Raw genomic sequence first — 15,712 nt, 5'->3', positions numbered from 1 at the left:
TTAGTTTCAAAAAAAGTACACATTAATCACACCAAGTGGAGACATTAACACTTCAGCCCATCCGTAATTGAATTGATTAAACTCAGCAACACAACAGCAAAGTGAAGTAAATAGATTTTTCCATTGGTTCCTTCTGTTTTTGGTGGTAAAACCCTAGAAAGCTGTCCATTAGTAGACCATAAGCTGTTAAGTATTGTCCAGCTTGCTGCAACTTGACAAAAAGATAAATGATTATCCAAAAGTATATATTCTCCTGTTGTCAACAAAACTTTGATGTAATTTACCTATAACTCTAAAGCTTAAAGCTAAATACAGCGACAGATAGATAGATAGAAGTATACTTTTAATTTTCAGCTGCTGCATTAGTTCTACCATGTCACTAGATGGTGCTGTGACACGGTTTTTCACAAACACAAGTCTTTGTTTAAAATGTTAAAGGGGAAAAAATTCAACTAAAAAAATTATTTACAACCACTATTCATTTTGATAATCTCTGATTAGTAACAAAGACAATTGTCTTTTCACACTGGAACTCAAACCATCAAGCACTGATCAAATTCAGTTACACTAAATCACTGACAGGGGCTCAGACATTAAATCCAAATGAGCTTTGTATGAATGCAGGATTTGGGAAATGCCTCCGTAACACTTTAAAACCAGCAGGGGTATTCTCAAGGCTCTGTAGGAGTTGCTACTATTAGCTCTAGGATTAGTTTCTCAATTACATCATCTCACTAACTGCAGCTTCAGTTGCGTTGCAGACATTTGGGGCTTATTGCAAACTGCTGCTCATAGTGTCAGCTGACTTTTATTTGATTTTGGTAATTAAAATATCCCTTTGTCCCAAGGTGAACTGTGATTGTGATTAGCTGGTTTCAGAACCAAACAGAGAAATGTATTTGAGTAGCAGGAGCTACGCCCCAAGCAGGACACTTTGTTAATGAAATTTATGGCTTCAGAAAATGTTTCCTTGATCCTGTATAAAAAGATTTCTCATTATATCTGTAGCATATAGGTGTTAGTTTATGTACATTGTTATTGTAACCCAGGACCACTGTGACAGACTTATGATTGTAATTAATTGGTACAGCGGCAGAAAAAAAAAACATCTGCCAAGCTTCCTGTCCAGAGCTAGTTTATTCAAGGGTGCAGGATTTGACCTACTAAAAGCTACCTTTACACATGTGTAAACTTTGCCCCCCTGTCAGATAAAATTTTCTAATCACCTGATAGATGTTTGCATTAATCACTTAATGACCCACATTCTCTAGCAGTCGTGCCTGGTATCCATTGGTTCCCTCTGAAACAAGGCTAAACGCAGTCAATTTAAATTCAATAGACAAATACTCTGATAGGCATTGATTTTTCTTTGTATGTTTGCCTCAGCTTACAACAAGAGGCCATAACATTTTTAAAAGTCTCCAGGAATTTAGCCTAAATGTTATACTAGTAACTGGTTACAAAACTAAAACCCAGTTTGTAGAGTTTATATGCAGCTTACAACAATAACACGCACAGTACAAATGCAGCTGTCGGACAGATTTGTGAAGCAGACTCCGGTGTCCTCAACATGGCCTTTGCCTTTGTTCCAAAGGGTTTCATCAGGGGAGAGATTAAATCAAAGGAGCTTTTCCTCAGTGCTTTTCTGTTTGTACCAGAACGACAACACCACATCCTGCATTTATGGGTAAGCACAAATGCTACTTCTAGGTGTTTTCATACTTAGACAGACATGCTCACATGTGGAATATTAACTAAACTGGATGTGTTTGTTGTAGCTGTCTTTTTCAGAGTGGTACTCCAAATTAAGATGACTACTTAGTGGATGTTAAAGGCTTTAATTGTCATGTTTCCAATATTCTTGGTTGGATCAGTACGGGTCTTCCATTGTTTAAATTTTTGATCTTGTAACTTATAGCCTATAGTTTTTGTTCTGTTCAAGAATGCTCTATTATTATCAAAAAAAATACAAGACATAGGTCTACTGAGTATTTCTATGTCTGAAAGGCTAACTAATTGGAATTTACAAGGGATTTTTTTTCAACTGAAAATAGGTTCTACATATGTAATCTAACATTGTGTTGCAGTTTCAGCCAGAACAACATTAAATTTAATTATCATGTAGATTTTATACTTAAATGGCAAATCTGCCTTCATGAAAATCACTTGTGAGTTAAGATCCCCCTCCCCCTTTTCAAGATTTAGATATTAAAGCTGTATTCACTTATAACTTCATTGATCTCTAAATGTGTTTATTGAAACATGCTTCCTGCACAGAATATTGTCTTATTAAAATACAGGAATAAACCAAGGTAAGAAGGAAATCAAAATAAGTGGTTAAGGGATATGTTGATGTCATATTATGATATAGCATTACAAAATAAGTGCCTGAGTTGTATTTTTAAAGAATATACAAACTATTCTGCAGTGTTTACATGAGTCATGTGTAGGATCATAGAATACTTTTAACAAAAAATAAATATTTCTGTAATATGTGAAAGTGTAATATGGGGACTTTTTGAGGAAATAAATCAATGATTTTTAATACTGTAGCTCTGCTGGTGTTAAATTTGTGATCAGTTATGCACACTATCATCTAATACATTAACACAGTAGCTACCAACAGAAAAAATATTCGTCTTGATGGCAAACTAGTTGACTTACACTAATGACAATATGCAGTAATATCTTGTTGTAGCACTAGACAGCCTAGCTTAAATGCTTCGCTACAGTCAGTTTAGCACCCCTTGTGTCCGTGATTATTTTTGTCGGGCATTTAAATATTAAATGGGAATAAAGTAAAGGTATACCTAGACCCAGAAGTTCTAAATTAATTGGCAACATTCAAATAGCTTTAAAAATCAAAACAACATCTGTATGGTATTCAACTTTCATGTTACAGCTGTAGCTTGCATAAGTAACCCCACATCCTGGGGAAGATGCCCCCTTTCAAGATTTTACACTAAATAATAGCAAAGTTGCAGTCCATTTAGATATGGTTACCCTGTGAATGTGGTCACTTAAGCATATATTTGATGTACACATTATTTTACATATACATTTTAGTGGAAAGTAGACATAGTATCCTGAGAGGGGCGTCTTACCCTGGTTCACTCCACACGCTTTCTTTGGTTCTAAACACGTCATAACAAAATGTTCACGACTGAGAAAAACTAACCCTCACGTGCGGACGTGAACGCGCACCGAAGCCAGTGACCAATCAACGCGCAGTGGGTAGCCCCTCTGTTGTTTGTCTCATTTGCACTAACACCTCTGTCGTCCGTCATGTCCCCAATTTATTGAGAACTGACTTAAAGTCGTGTTCTTTTTCATTAAGTTAGGTTTTATCGGACACGGCGCGTCTTCCTCAGAAGTTTTCGTCGCACTTCTAAGTTGGCAGTTGCTATGGCTGCGAGTTCATGCGAGGCTGGCCGAGAGGGAAGTGACGAGAGGAGCTGTTGTTGGGACACGTGACTGGAGCTGCACTGATCTGTTTTGACAAGCAGTGAGGAGGGAGGCAGACTGTAAGCATCACGACTAGGAGGACTCGCTGTTCCTTTCATCTGCATTTCGCCTGAATAACATTAGTATCGACCCAGTCCTCTAGTTTTAGCAGTCAGCTGGCTCGGCGGCGGTAAAATAGCAACTGCTGCTCGGTGGACACTCGCAGAAAACGTTGCCGTCGTTACCGAAGCGTCGGGTCGGAGTCGTGCTATTTGTTGTCGGTTTGAAAAGTTTTAATGAAGATCACAAAAGAAGTCAGTACAGGTGGCGTTTCTGACGCGAAGTAGATGGCGACGGTTCGAGCCGTGCGGATGGACAGAAAGTGGGCTGTCTGATATCCTCTGTTATTATTTCCCCGAGAAGAATGATTCGCTGAAAATGTTCTCGGCGTAGCAGAAAATACCCAGACCGACCGTCATCGGTGTTTGTAGCTGAGCCGTGGCTACCTGCGCTGCATTGGGGGTTGGGATGTTCGGGAGGTCATCGTCACCAGCAGACGCTTAACCATACAATCGGTTAGTTGGTTCAGTTTGCTATCTAGCTTAGCCCTGCTGAGTTAGCGTCCCCCTCGTTCTGGCAGTGTCGTTGTGAGGAGCCAGCAGTTACACGAGCCGAGACACCGACATGAATCGCGACTCAACTATGGTTCAGGTGGTGGAATTTGAGTCGAGCTGTAGATGTAGCCAGCCTGCTAGGTAAATTACTAGTAACCAGTTTGGTTACTCGCTAGCAAACACATTGACAACTTCGTTACCTAACTAACTGGCGTTCGCTATCAGCTGTCTTTGTGTTAGTCAGTTGGACAATACAGTGCGACTCGATGGAAGCGTACAGTAGCATGCTAACAAAGCAATGCTTTGTTGTTGGATAGGGGGCAGCTGGCACCAACACACAGGCTTCACAGCTGATATTATTGCTTAGCTAATACAGCAGCTATCAGTCACAGAGGGTTTGGGGCTTCCAGACACCGTTGTGTTACTGTTGAGGCTGTGTGTGATAGAAAAAAAGAGAAGACTGAGAAGACCCTGCAGGAGACCCTGAAGGCAACCTGATGACACTGGACAACATGAAGCCCGAGCGAGGTATGTAGGCCACCAGGAACACACAGACACATCCCTGGGGTGGACCTGGTCAGTGTGTGGGCAAACTGTCCATTTCTGGCTTTAGTGGACTAACTGTACCCATTCCCCCGAGAAAAGAATCAGGCCAGAGAATTATGTAACAGCTGGTCAGCCTGGTCACTGGTTATATGAATTAACAAAGCCTGGCCCGAGTAAATGAGGACATGTATATACAACACACATTTGCTGCTCTAGTTTTGAGTGTCAACACAAATGTCGACTGTTTCTTTTCCACATTTCTGCATCAACATTTAGCCTGCAAGCTGCTCGAATGCATGCCTCATACTGTTCCCTTTTCCAGTAGCTCTTGTTTTGACAGTCTCCTGCACAGGGCTGCTGCAAAATGTTCTTGACACCCACCCTGTTGTGGAAATAAGGCTCCTGCCGTATGCTCTGCAACCTGTTTACAGCTTGCTTTATCTGCAGCAAGAGGTAAAACAGGGACAGAGGGGACATCCTTGTTTGTTTCAGTGTGATTATGTAAATTTTAGTAATTGCAATGATTTGTAAAGGGTATCTCGGTACCTAAATGTCTGCCCTGACACAGTTAACAATAGCTTTTGTGTAAGCTCCTTTATTGTGTAAGCTAAATGATTCACTTAGTGATTAGGTGTGGTTGTTTGTGATCAAGGCTTTTGGTCACTTGATTCATTGTCAACAGCAAAACAGCACAACACTTGGAAGCAGTGAAGGACCACTGTTTATGGTCATGGTAAGATTAGTTGGAGTCAATCAAGGATAGTCTGTGTGCTTATATATGTTATGAAACTGCAGCCAGGTTGCTGACTGGCCTGAGTGGGCTCTTCCTTGAGCACAATGTGCTGATAATGAGACTCCACAGCACACAGTAAACATGTCCCCTATATGGGCATGGTCTTTTAACCCTAACCTTGCCTTGCCTTTCCTCGCCAGTAGCACCCTTTATATAGAAGCACTGATCCAGACATTTGTGGGATGTGACTGGCCAGAGTAAAGGGCACACTGACTGACACAGTACAGTGTAATTATAGCCTAATAATGCAGCACAGCATGCTGGGTCAACTGTGAACAACAACAAACCACACTGCTGCTGTTATTGAGTTACAAATAATCTGTGTATGTGTCCCTGCCTTGTATTAGCCAAAAGGTTGACAACTGTTGGCTACAGACATGTTACTACAGTGCGTCTGTTCTTCATCCTTCATGGATTATTACTATGTCAGGTTGGCTCGCTCACTGTCATGTTCTAATTATGAAAGCTTGTGGCAGTAGAAGCTACCCCACAGCAGCAGCTCCCTGTTTGATTGGCAGATACTGTGGTGCTATTGTTATTTGGAGCATACTGTACCATTCCTGTGGTGGAGATACCAGATTGCTTATAGGCCAGATGCCTTCTTTCTTTTGCCTCTTTCCGCTCCCTGCTCTCAGAGAAAGGGACTGCAGTGCTGAGAAGAGCTGTTTACTCAGTAGCCTGGACCACAGCAAGGTCGAGTACAGCAGAGAGCAGGCAGGTTCACTGCTCTGATGCTTGACCAAAGGTTCCTAGAGGAGCCCGGCTATGTTAAGTTTGAGGTGGAGAGCTAAACAAGTCTAGACATGTGCATGACAACTCGCACAATGCTGACCTCCCAGTCAGGTGGGTGTGAAAAGTCACGCAAAGGGTTTGGGTGGGTGCTGAAGTGATAAAATTAGTGCTCTGTCAAATTTTACCTTGTGAACCACCTTTATCACATTAAGACGGAACTGCTGGCACCGATGATGGTCAAATCAAACATATCAGATTAGTGTTTGTACTGATGTTGCTGACCTAAATAAACAGATCCCATATCAAGCCGATGTGACCTCCCCAAATTAAGCTCGGTTTCTTAACCATTGGGGGAAAAATAACAGTTGATTTCATAAAGCTTCTAGAGTCGTATAATTTAAATTACAGAGAGGTGTGAAAATGGTTGTGCATCAGTGTCTCCACGTAAACTAATTGGGTCGATACAGTGAGGTGTAAATATTTTGAACCGAAGAACAAAAATCACTTTTCTTATTAGTCACGACTCTTTTGTCGGCTAGCACCCAGAGTTTGGCAGGATCGGTATTTGGAGAAAGAAGCAGGGTCTTCAAAGGCCTCAGCTGCTGATGACAACAAAGAATTTAAACTCCCAGTAAAGAGAGTTTTCCTTTAAGTTCATGCAGCATCTCTTTCGGGCGTTTCGTGAAACATGCTTTTGTTATAAATGGAGAAAAGGCGCACTTACATTCTTCTCAGGGGCCTAACCAGAGTCATCTGACCCCCTTGTTTTTCTGTGAGTTGAGCTATGAGTCAGGACGGCATGTGTGTGAGTGCATGCGGGTGTGAGGAGAGAGTGAGTGTGCAACAGATTGCTGTTGGCCCTAATAAGCGCTGTACCATTGAACCATGTGGCTCAACTGACAGCTTTTACAGGTCCCATAAAGAACAGCTATGGAAAATCGGGACCTGTTTGCACCGTTCGGGGCAAACATGGTGTGTCATATTAGGTTTCAAACTGTTGCAGCTGAAGTGTCGTTAAGCTCTGTTTTATTTGTATCCATAAAAGCATAATTTAGTTTTTGTGTTGCCTCCACATGTAGACAAGCAGTGCATGATTAAAACCACTTTGGAATTGTTTACACCATAAAAGAGGCTGTTTTTGCTCAGCTGTGGTCCTTTTCACTACCAGATCACTGAGGACACATTACAAATAGTCTTTTTTTAATTCATGATGTAATGTAGAGAAATGTATGAGCAATGACCTAAAAATTGTGACTGAGTACCTCCTCATTCATCCCCTAAACCACAGCTCTTTTTCTCCCACCTTTTCAGACATACCTTAAACAGTATTTAGTGAGATGATCTCAGAGTTTGTCGTGCTGGAGAGACTTGGTCAGCTGGCAAGCCCCAGTGCTGTGTTTCTGCTCTCGGTTACATTATCTGATGTGTTCATATGGCAGAGCTTCCTGTTTGGGGCCACCAGTCCTTGAAGGAGGAGTTGAACACACACAAGTCCACCTCCCCCCACCCAGCCACCTTACACGACTGCCTGCCTTCTGCCGTGCGTTCAGCCAGATTACAGCTGCCCTGAGATGTCCCAGACACTTGCCAGCGGATCAGAGTATACACTCTCACTGACGAGAGATCCAGATAACACAGAGCGACACACAGCGTTGTCCCATATAGCACCTGTCTAGTCCTCTATTGTCTTTGCCTCTTGCTCGGCAGTGATTTACCCCCACAGCAGGACACTGCCACAACAGGTGCACTCTTCTGTTTTACTCCTCTCACACAGTTGGAGTCCATCTGTATCTTCTTTCCCTTTCTGGATTGACTTATTTAGCTACTAAGCCTCTGTTCTCAAGCAGCATCACAAGTCTAGTACTTACTTTTTGTGATGTATTAAATGCATTCTGTCTTATAACCGATAGAGTCTCAGAACAACAGAAACATACACACAACATTAAAAGTCCTGCTTTTTTATCACTGACATTTATTTCAATGTTCCTGATGCTTTTTTCTCCCCTTGAGATATTGCTGTTCATATGGTTATATAATCGACATTACTGTAATTTATCAACTATTTGAGGCAAGTAATTACTTGATAATTAAGACATAAATGTCTCTCCATATTGCCTTTTTAATACAACACCACGGCCGTTTGCTGACCTCGCGCCACTGAACATGGATATTTGACTTTCGATTGTACAGTGAGATTCAGAGGTGCCCTTCACAATGAATACCAATACTGGCTAGGCATTCGGCTGTGAGTTACTATCCTGGCCCCAGGAGTAATCACCTAAATCAATGCTGTTGTGACAGATTTGACTATAAGTAGCCTAGCCTAGCTGCTGCATGTGATTGGGCACCCAGTCCTCCCAGTCCAGTAATGCTCTTACATAATGCTGGAACATTGTATTTAGCACACCAACCCTTTATCTGGGCATGTATGCCAGCACGCTGTTATCCTATAACGTATATGTATATATAGACATAGTCTTAATGTTTAAGGTCACAAAAGTCATACTGTAGTGAGGACACACACACACATAAAAGCAGGCGTACACATTTAGCACAGCTACTCTGTATTAAGGCTGGCTGTTAACACACTATATGGAAACACAAAAATACACCATCCAGACTTGGTGCTGGACTGGCTAAAGCTGTAAGTAGCAGCATGGGTCATATTTCTGCTGCCAGAGTTCCACTGAGCCAGCCACTGATGTCATTTGTGCATTCGTCACATCCTCCTGCCCTGTGGTCCTTGTAGCCAACCAACAGTTAGCACTGCAGGAACAGGAAGAGCCATCTGGGCCTGGTGATTTGTCTTGGTGGGGGTGGTGGCGTTGTGGGGATGATGTCGGTGTCTCTTTGTGCATTTCAGGTTCTGTGTCTTTATTTCTTACTGTCTTTTTTATATTCAGTTTGTCTTCTGTTTTATTTTTGTTTCTCCAAAATGTCCGAATGAACTACTTGAATTAAAGGCCTTGACTTTTGATAAAAGCTTTTAGAATAACACAAAACAGACTGATTAGGTTCAGTATAATATGCAAACCATCTTTCCTTGTATACGGACTTAATCTCCATGAACAGTCAGTTCTGGGTGTCCTCTACAGTGCATCTTTCCTTTCACGCGTTGTTTAATCCCTGATGTGACATAATAAGATTGGCATTAAGCTGTAAGTTCTGTGGGACTAGCATGGTTTGCTCACAAACCATGTAATAAAGAAAAACACAGAAACTCAAGCCTGTCCCAAATGTTTTGAATATTTCTTTGTCATGCTTCCACCATGTTGGTTATTTCTGTAACTGGGAAACCAAAATGACAGCTTCGTGTTAATCTCAGCAGTGTTTGGATAGGAGTATGTTAAGGGATGTGTGATTATTTCTATTCCACAAGGTCTAGAAGGAGAGAAACCTCTTGGCAATTTTGTCTCTCTCTTACTTCCTCGCTCCACTGGTCTTCTTTTACTTGTCCTATCTTCTTCTTCTTCTCTTCTACACTCCCCTCCTCTCTTTTTCTCTCCTCTCCTCTGAGTCACATCAAATAGACTTCAGCAACTTTAACACCTCAGCACTTTACACCCCCACCACCACTATCTGCTGATATTATATAGAGAAAAAGCATATTGACAGAAATAGAGCTAGCTTGACTTACTATCTATAACAGGAAAATGAAAGAGGTGATAGTAAGACCCGACAGATTTATCAGTATACTTCTACTGGTTGCTTCAAAAGACATTTTGCAGATATGTTTGATGTATTGCATTTATCATATAATGCATTGAGCTAAGCAATAGCGACCCTATAGTTTGTGTCCAGTCCACACATCTGAGTGTTTTAGTATTCTGCTTTGCACAACAGATGCCCTTCCAGTTTTCCAAATGTGTTAATCCATATCAGGTCTGAGCAATGTGCATATGATGTGCATATGACTAGACTGATCAGTTGACACCTTAAGAATAAAAGTATGCATAATATAGGCATTCATATTTTCCAGATAAATAAAACATTTTGTTTATATTAGATAGACTAATAAGAAATTTGGACAAGATGTTAATCACAATTAATTGTATTATAATTTACCTGTATTTTGAGATTGTTTTTTTCTTTCATCACAATGCTATATTGATTTTTAGGGACAAAATATATTTTGATCATTTTCACATTTAAATAAGCATCCATCCACCTGTCTATCCATTTTCCTCTGCTAATAAATTGTGATAACCAAAAACGGAACCACACCCTTTGGGCCTCCCTTTTTATAATGAGAACCATCACCCTGGTCAGCCTCTACACAGGCACTGCCCCCAACCACCATGCGACACTGTCAGCCAAGACAGCCCAACAGTCTCCAGAGCCTTCAGCATTTCAGAGTAAATGCCGTCAACTTAGAATGCTCTGCCACTAAGGAATTTCTTGACTAACTCAGCGACTCTGCCATGGTTTTGTCTGAGCCTTCCTCCTAGTCTTCAGACGCTACCTTTTCTACAGAGGAAGTGTTGGTCAGGTTTAGGAAGTACTCATATTTATTTTAGTGGAAAATATCTCTAGTCCAGGTTAGCACTGCTGCCTCCTTGTTGAACACTGAGTCGAGCCCTGCTTTTCCTTCTTGAGTCACTGAACAGTTAGCTGGAGCTTCCCGGAGGCCAACTGAAGCTTCTTCTTCATAGCCTTCCCCAACTCCTCTCAATTTTTCAGTCCTGCACCTCCAGCCCTTGTGGCCGGATACCCTTCTGTTGCTTCAGGAGGCCACTGCGTCCATCAAGAATGAAAAGCCTTTCTTCAGCTTGACAGCCTCTTTCACCGCCATTGTCTGGTGGTGGGTTCTTCGGTTGCTGTTTGAACATGGCCCACCCATATTCCATGTTTCCAACCTCCCCCAGGAGATACAAGAAACTCTCCTGGAGGTGGAAGTTGAAGACCCCCAAAAAAAGAGGCCTTTGCTAGAAGTTTCCCCTTCGCATGCACTACTGGATTAAGTTTACCAAGTCTGCCTGGCAGTCTTTCCTACCATCTCATCAAACTCAATATAAGGTGGTGATTATTTAACAGTTTTGCTCCTCTCTTCATCTTAGTGTTGAAGACATGGGGAAGCAGGTCTGATGATACAACCGTAAAGTCAGTTATTGACCTTTAGCGTACGGTGTTCTGGTACCAAGTACACTTATGTATTCTGGAACATGGTGTGCCAGAACATGGTGTTTGTTATGGACTATCCATGTCAAGCACACAAATCTAATAACAAAACACCACTCTGGTTCAGGTCAGACAAGTCTTTCCTGCCAGTCACCCCCCTCCAAGTTTCTCCATCATTGCCCACATGAACAATGAAGTAGCTTCCATTACGCCACCCAGAAACTCCAAAAAGGCTGGGTACTCCTATCAGCCATTCAACACATGAGCACAGACAGCCTTCCCATCGGTGACCCATACTCGCACAGAGACGGCCATCTTGTTCTCTAGAACAATAAAACACAGCACTGCTTTCACTTCCATGCTGTCCTATCTTGTTGTTAAATGTTGAGATGTTGGCAGAAAGGAAAAACTTAAAATAAAGCTTCTTGTCATCTGAATTTAGTGCAACTTCGATAGGAAAAATTATAAATAATCAAACTGTATCCAGAACACCAGACTTGCTGAAAATTTGCTTATCCATCGACCCTACAATTTACACGTCCCCTGAATGCTTCAAATGCAGGCTACCGTGGACAATAGCAGCTGTACACAGAGAAGTCTCATGTCTCCTCACTCTTTATACATAAAATGACTTCTGTGCAGAATTGTCTCATAGCATAGCACTCATTATAAATGTTAGTATCACAGTTGATCATGTTCATGTAATTGTGGGAAGCCCAAATCCTGATTGTGAGTACTGTTTTTAAAAGTGCAGCCCTAATACCAGATAGTGTATAACAATATTACAAGCCCTTAGTCAGTAGTTTTTAAATAATAAGGCAATAAATACTGATTCAGATATCACTGATTTCCAACAACTGGTTAATGTTAATATAGACTTGACAGTCTTGAATAACTCCCAAGAGGCTTGAGTCCTCTTCAGGTTTTAAGGCCTGTAACCAGACACCACACATATTTGGTTGCAGAGAGTGTTACATAAGCAGCACTTTAATCAGGTTCAAACACCTCTCATCTGTTTCTGTGTTCCCATGTTGACAGTGTGGTGTTCTGGTCTGGCACAGACAGAACATTATAGCTGATTCTGAATTTATATATCTTATAACAGCATGGAGACAATAAACCAAAGAAATGTTTTTTAAAAGTCTGTTTCCTGTCTTCTAAATCTGTTGGTTCGTGCTGTAAGATTGCTGATACTAATTAGTCTAATTAAAGATTAGATTCTGTCATGATAATCTCTCTTATGTGACCTATTCTTTCAAAGTAATGGAATACACATACACAAATGCACGCACTCCCAGTCTCTGTTAACAGAGAGCACCTCAGGGGCTCTTTGTGGAGGCGTTAAGCACATTGTTTATTAACAACAGTGTGAGGTTAAGTTAATTTGAGACTCATCACAACTCTCCCCTTTCCTTTTCTCCATTGTCTCATCTCGTCTCTTTTCAGGCTGACTAGCAGGCTCAGTATTGAGTCAGGCGATTCCCTTATCATCCCCAACGTTGCTTCATCCTCCCAGCAAACCAGCTGACAGTCAGTTTACCCTGTTCAACTGAATTAATGTTCCTTTTCCCCTTCACTCAGCTGATTTTGAAAGGTTGCATTTTTGTTTTTGGTGGGGTAATATGCTGTTAATTAAAGCTGTTTAGTTTGGGTGTGAGTTAGCAGTAACCTTGGCCTCCCATAGCAGACCAATCATTCAGTGCAGTTCTGCCAAGAATAAGGTGAGGGGTTTTTGTAGCCAATTTTGAAACTCGGGTCCTGTGCTTCTTTGTCCCAAGTGGCTGATTCCAGTCACCAACAAAATCAGTCTGACACACTTTTCATGCAGCCTTTGGAACTATGCTGCTCGGGTTGCACAATTTGGACTCCATTTTCTTGAAATTGGCATCAGCAGGACTCTGAATAGGTCAAAGGCTCGTGCATGCATGTTGGACAGGGTGGTTCTCGTTACAGAGAGAGGCTGGGTTGTCCTACTGCCCTAGTGTCCTTTGGTCATCAGGAGTCAGCTTGTGGAAATTATAAATGTTGTAGTAAAGTAGGTTAGAGTAGAAATGAGGAGAACTGTTAAAATGATCATCTTTAGCATTGTCATTCTTATAAAATAAATCTTATGTTGTTTCTGCAGTTTTCCCAGCACATATCAAAATGTATATTCACTACTTTATATATATATATATATATATATATATATATATATATATATATATATATACATATACATATACTAAAATGGGAAACTGAAACTGTAATGTGTAGTGTGAAAGCTAGTTTAGGCAGGTCTACATAACTATTGGCTCCGTTGAGGCTAAGTAATTCTAACTTTTTCCACCTTATCCAGAACTGCTGTACTCACTGCATTCGAGTCATTGTTACACAACAGGTATTAGCTAGACAATGAGTTTGCAAACGACCACTCTTGCCTGAATAATGGGCTTTGGGGGCCCTGGCAACAAAATGTGCAAATAAGGTCAAAAAGGGCACTGCAGGAGTCACACCTAACCTCTGAAGATAATATTACTGGACTTTCAGGAAAGATGAGAGGGAATTTGGATAGACTTTTTTATTACAATTTACAGCACATGCTCTATGTTTTAGCTTGACTGTTCTTGACATTTTCTCAGCCTACTGTATTTACACCTGAAGGCTGCCCAGTGTCACCAGTCATCTGCTTTTAGCCACTGAGCAGCTCATTTGAATAAAGGGGGTTTAAGTACCTTACTCAAGGACTTGAATTGCCATGGTTGTTGAAGTTGACGAGGGCGTACTGCATCTCATTCCTAACCAACGATGTCCCAACAGGATTAGGATTTGAATTTACACCTTTGTGGTCAGGAGTTGGCCAAGTGTGCGAATTTCCACTCTGAGATTTCCTGCAGACTCATGGCTCTCCTTTCAACTATGCTTACTTAACCCTGATAAACTGCTATTGTTACTGGTGCATTCATCATACTGTACTGACCTAGTATTGCTAGAAAAGTCCACAGCACAAGAGCATTAAAGGGAATTTATGGACATGAATCTAACAGAAGTTTGCTACAATAAGTGTGGGTTATATACTAAAGCTTCACATACAGATACATTAGAAAATGTCTTTTTTTTTCAATAGCCAATTAATAAATATTGAGGAGTTGACTTGTACTGCCTCAAGGATGTATGGAAATCTTGACATGGACATGTGTATATGTGAGTACCCAAGTGAAAGAAGTTGACAGACATGGTGCATAGCTGTTCTATAAAAAGCAGTCATAAAAAAGCCTTAGATTAACTTTTTCCACATTGGCTAAAATTCGGTTTTTAATGTTGCTTCTCTGAGTCCACTTATGCTTCATGATGAGAAGTTTTTTCCAGAAGCTCAGGTTTTGCTTCCTGTGTGATTTCAATAGCATGTAAGTTGCTAAGCTGCTAAACAACAGCTCTGTTTGAGGCCAACAATGATGGGTGTGAGACAAAGGGCAAGGTGGTGTGTCAGTCTGGGTCGAGTGTGTGTTTGTTTGCTGGCAGTGGGAGAATAATAGCAGCTGAGTTCACAAAACAGAAGAAGGGTTCTCCTCAGCTGGAACTGTACTAGCACCCCTCAGCCAATCAGAGCCTGTTGCTATGTCTGCTGTGAATCTGCCCCTTTGTGTTGCAGAGTGGGAGAGGGACACACTCACACGCATGTCACAGAGTCCACGGTTTTGAAGAAACATGAATCATGTGGGAGGAAACCAGAAAAGTTTTGACAAAGGCAAACTCTCAGGCTAAAATACTCAAACACACTGTCTGGATCTAAATAGTACTTCTAAGCAGTCCGAAGTTTATTGGTGAGATATGCTGGCAGCCAGCTTAAGAGAAATTTAAAATAACAGACTCCCTCAGTCGTAGCAGTGATTTCATTCAGTTTGGATCTGTTTTGTTGTTTAAATTAAACCCGGATCAGCTCTTTCTCACAAGTGATCGTTATCATTCTTTACAGTACTCCGGCAAAAACATGCCAGTTTCTTGGCAGACTTCACCACCACTTCCAGTGTTTTTTAATCTTGTAACACAAGGCAGACAAAAACAGGAAAGGTGAGCTGGCAGTGATGTGTGATTCATGTTAAAAAAGTGCTATGGAAACATAGCTGACCCTGTTATTACCATCAAAGTTCAGCAGCAATCATCAGCTATTTTACCAGAGACAAATAACAAAAGCTTTGTCTGTGTAGAGATTTACGTTAGATGCTGAAGTGACGTAAACACTCAGACACAGGGATAACATGCGCATTGATATATGTGTAGTTCAACACACACAAAGCAAGGATGATCACATAAACACCTTAAAATGCACAGTAGGGCATGGTATAGAGTGGGAGCACAACAGACATGCGGTAAACAACCACAGAGCGTATACACACAGTATACACCACTGCACACTCACAGAGCACAGCAGGAACATTAATTGTCTTCAAACACATTCACGTCAAGCTGCAGCTCACTGTCACAT

At 41.2% G+C, this 15,712-nt stretch overlaps 1 protein-coding gene across 1 annotated transcript in view; it reads left to right on the top strand.

Moving 5' to 3' along the window:
* Nucleotides 1-3,447: 3,447 nt before the first annotated feature.
* The window catches only part of atosa (atos homolog A), a 31,254-nt gene continuing 18,989 nt past the window's right edge, over nt 3,448-15,712 (top strand). Inside the window, exon 1 of the mRNA XM_022199539.2 lies at nt 3,448-4,586. Within this exon, the coding sequence (XP_022055231.2) occupies nt 4,556-4,586 (31 nt within the window). The 5' untranslated portion in view covers nt 3,448-4,555. The remainder of the gene's footprint in view (nt 4,587-15,712) is intronic.

This window comes from Acanthochromis polyacanthus, chromosome 2 (assembly GCF_021347895.1).
Source record: "Acanthochromis polyacanthus isolate Apoly-LR-REF ecotype Palm Island chromosome 2, KAUST_Apoly_ChrSc, whole genome shotgun sequence".
Classification (NCBI taxonomy): domain Eukaryota; kingdom Metazoa; phylum Chordata; class Actinopteri; family Pomacentridae; genus Acanthochromis; species Acanthochromis polyacanthus.
The sequence above is the reverse complement of the archived record's forward strand: the minus strand, read 5'-3'. Positions and strand labels throughout refer to the sequence as shown.